The following is a 3,141-nucleotide window of genomic DNA, read 5'->3' as shown; positions in this document are numbered from 1 at the left end:
GAAACTCTGGGTCTTTCCATTCATTATTTGAAAAGCAAAAAGAAAATGATACTTTTTCATATTTAAAAGTAATAACTGTGGTTAAATAAGTTTTCCTCCTACACATTCTTCTTATACATTTCAAAAGAGTGGCTCGGAGTATTATATACCTAAGTAAGGTTTATAGGGCAGACTCTTAAGAAATGCAGAGAAACACAAACAGTATCTGTACCAATTTTCTCATCTGATCTCACTTACTATTTCAGGAGAGAGAGAAGTAGCCCACAGCATTACAGGCCTCTGACTTCAAAGTCTCTTAGATTTTAAACTGCTGTTTGACTTGGAAAAACCATGGTCAGATGCTTGGGCTTTTAAAAAAAAAATCAAACACCATTTAAAAGTCCTGCTAACTGCATTCCCAAGCTTTTATAGCCTGATCCTTTTCCAGAAAGGAAAGAATGATCTATGAAAGGAATACTATGTAATGAAACATTTTTAGCGAGTTGAATTTTTTACTTTCTAAAATTGTTCTAACTGCTGATGATACCAGTGCCACTCTTTTATTGAATAGAACACATGCAGAAAACAAACAAAAACAAAACAAAAGAAAACGAAACAAAACAAAAAGTCTAATAGGGAAAGCCAGGTGTAAGGCAGTGTTAAAAGAAACAAAGGCAGTGTTTCAGACTTCTTCTCTTTAAGATGATGTTATGTGGATTGTTCATTTTCTTGGGATAGCCTTTTAGTTTCCTTGAGCCTGGCTACCCCAGCCAAAGCATCTCTCACTCATTCAAAGAAGGGGTGCCTCCTTATTTTCCACTGACTCTTTGTATTAGTCCATTCAGACTGCCATAACCAAATGCCATAGACTGGGTGACTTAAATGATAGACATTTATTTCCTCACAGTCTGCAATCTAAAATTCCATGATCAAGGTGCCAGCATGGTCTAGTTCTGATGAGAGCTCTCTTCCTGGCTTGTTGGCAGCTGCCGTCTTTGGGCTTATATGACTTCTTTGTGTACATGGGGAGAGAGAGAGAGAGAAGAGAGAAGGAGAGAGACATTGACAGAAAGCTCTCTGGTATCTCCTCTTCTAAGGACACTAGTCCCATCATGAGAACCCTACCTTCATGACCCCATCTATTTACCTTCCAAAGATCCCATCTGCAAACACCATCACATTGGGGGTTAGGACATCAACATATGAATTGGGGCGGGGAGGGGGGGCACAATTCAGTCCACAGCTCTCCTCCAAACCTCTTACCGTATCACTTCACTAAAATTTACTGGCGTGGTGGTTTATTTGGTATTTAATTGGTGTGACAATTACTCACCAGATAAAGTGAATTGTTATGCTTACGGAAGTTATGTAAAAAAGTTAAACCCCACAGCAAGTTTAAGATCTGAATGAAAAAAGGTCAAGGCGTTATTTGCCCAAAAGATTTCATATGAAAACTTTACCTGATGAATCTGCCGATATTTAGAGATTGGTCCTCAGTCTTTCAGGCTCGGAAAGCAGATTTTTGTAAATGCACCTTTGAAAGCTCAACTTATAAAAAAAATCACAACCACATAGCTCAAGAAGCTAATGTATAAATAAGAACTCTGATACTTCAGTAGACAATGACAAATATAGAGCTGTCACATACACACTAGAATACTCTCAGTGGCACAGACTACAAATTCTAAGGAGTTCTTTTTGGAGAGCCAAGTTATAATCAGAAAGCTGCCTGCTAACTAAAAATTCAAAAGACAAGAGATAATTTGCATGATTAAAATGTTTAATATCATGAGGTTAAGAAAACCTGATATATCCAGCCTCCATGTAGAAATAGCCTTAAACCAAAGGGACTATGAAAACCAGAATCTATGGGTAGGTCTTCCTCTCCCTGAATAGTGCCCAAAGTGGCCTTCCCAAGTTACTCTGCTTTTCCACATCTCTGTTGCTAAATAACACCATGTACCGTGGAACCCTCCAGTCTTGCTCAGGTCTGGGAGCCATTGTACCCCTTTAGTATAGGGATTATAATGTGGGAGCTCAGAGCAGGAGCTCAAGAGCCAGGTGGTCTCATTTTGAATCTTAGTTCTGCCACTCCTTGGCCATGTGACCTGGAGGGCTTGATCGAAAATGTCCTCCACACCATCCCTCCATTGCAATATTAGGAAAATAATCCCACGTAGGCACTTGGTCACGACGACTCTGGAGACTGGACATCGCTCGTTCGTGCACCTCACTGCTTCCTCTGCAACCATGTCTGGCGAACCCAATATGGCTGAGATTGAGAAGTTCGGTAAATTGAAATTGAAGAAGACAGAGTCTCAAGAGAAAAATCCACCCCTTTCAAAAGAAATGATAGGACAGGAGAAGCAAGCAGGCAAATCATAGTGAGGCACGCACTGCCAGATACGCACTGTACATTCCACAAGCATTGTCTTCTTATTCTATTTCTTTTAGCTGTTTAACTTGGTAAGATCCAAAGGGGTTGGATCAAGTTTAAATGACCATGCTGCCCCTTTCACATCAAAGAACCCAGAACCGCTGACAGTGAAGGCCACCCCTGCCTCTCCCAGCTGCCTGTCTGACTGGCAGAGAAGGAAAAGACCTTGCAGCTTGGTGAAGGAGGAAGTTGGGGACGAAATCTAGAGTAAAACCCAAGCTGGTCCAAGATGTCCTGCAGGCTGTAAAATGCAGCTAAATCAGAATACCATTTTTTTCTTCAAATGACTTTAATTACTGGAATGCACAATTTTTCAGTATGCAAATAAAAAGCTTTAAAATATGGGGGGGAAAAGAGAGAGAAAATAATCCCATTTAATTTGCAGCATTGTTGTAAAGATAGTGCTTGTAAGGCTTTTAGCACATTAGCCTTAACGAATACTAAATAAATCTTCACTATTAGTTGTAAGAAATTTGCAAATCTCTGCTTTAGTTCATCATTGGATTTTAGGGTTAAACTTTCAGGGTGCAGTCTCCTGTCACTTATTTCCACTTTCCTTGCAGCTGAAGTTTGTCTCATGTTTGCTCTTGAAACCTACAACCTATCGTATTGCTAGAGCCAGGTGATATAACGCTCTGTAGAGTACACACTGACTTCGTTTCTAACTCACTAGATAACATAATTTAACAGACGACTTCTGGAGATAATGTTATTTGCCACTTTTC

The 3,141-nt window shown here is 39.8% G+C and overlaps 1 protein-coding gene across 1 annotated transcript; it reads left to right on the top strand.

Moving 5' to 3' along the window:
* The first annotated feature begins 2,186 nt into the window (after positions 1 to 2,186).
* LOC122468213 (thymosin beta-4-like) lies at positions 2,187 to 2,760 on the top strand. The gene has a single exon (XM_043554671.1). It carries the CDS (start codon positions 2,230 to 2,232, stop codon positions 2,362 to 2,364), a length of 135 nt encoding a protein of 44 aa, XP_043410606.1. The 5' UTR covers positions 2,187 to 2,229; the 3' UTR covers positions 2,365 to 2,760.
* The last annotated feature ends 381 nt before the right edge of the window (positions 2,761 to 3,141 follow it).

The sequence above is a fragment of the Prionailurus bengalensis genome, chromosome B1 (genome assembly GCF_016509475.1).
Source record: "Prionailurus bengalensis isolate Pbe53 chromosome B1, Fcat_Pben_1.1_paternal_pri, whole genome shotgun sequence".
In the NCBI taxonomy this organism is placed as follows: domain Eukaryota; kingdom Metazoa; phylum Chordata; class Mammalia; order Carnivora; family Felidae; genus Prionailurus; species Prionailurus bengalensis.
Note: the sequence above shows the minus strand (reverse complement) of the source record. Positions and strands in the feature narration are given on the sequence as shown.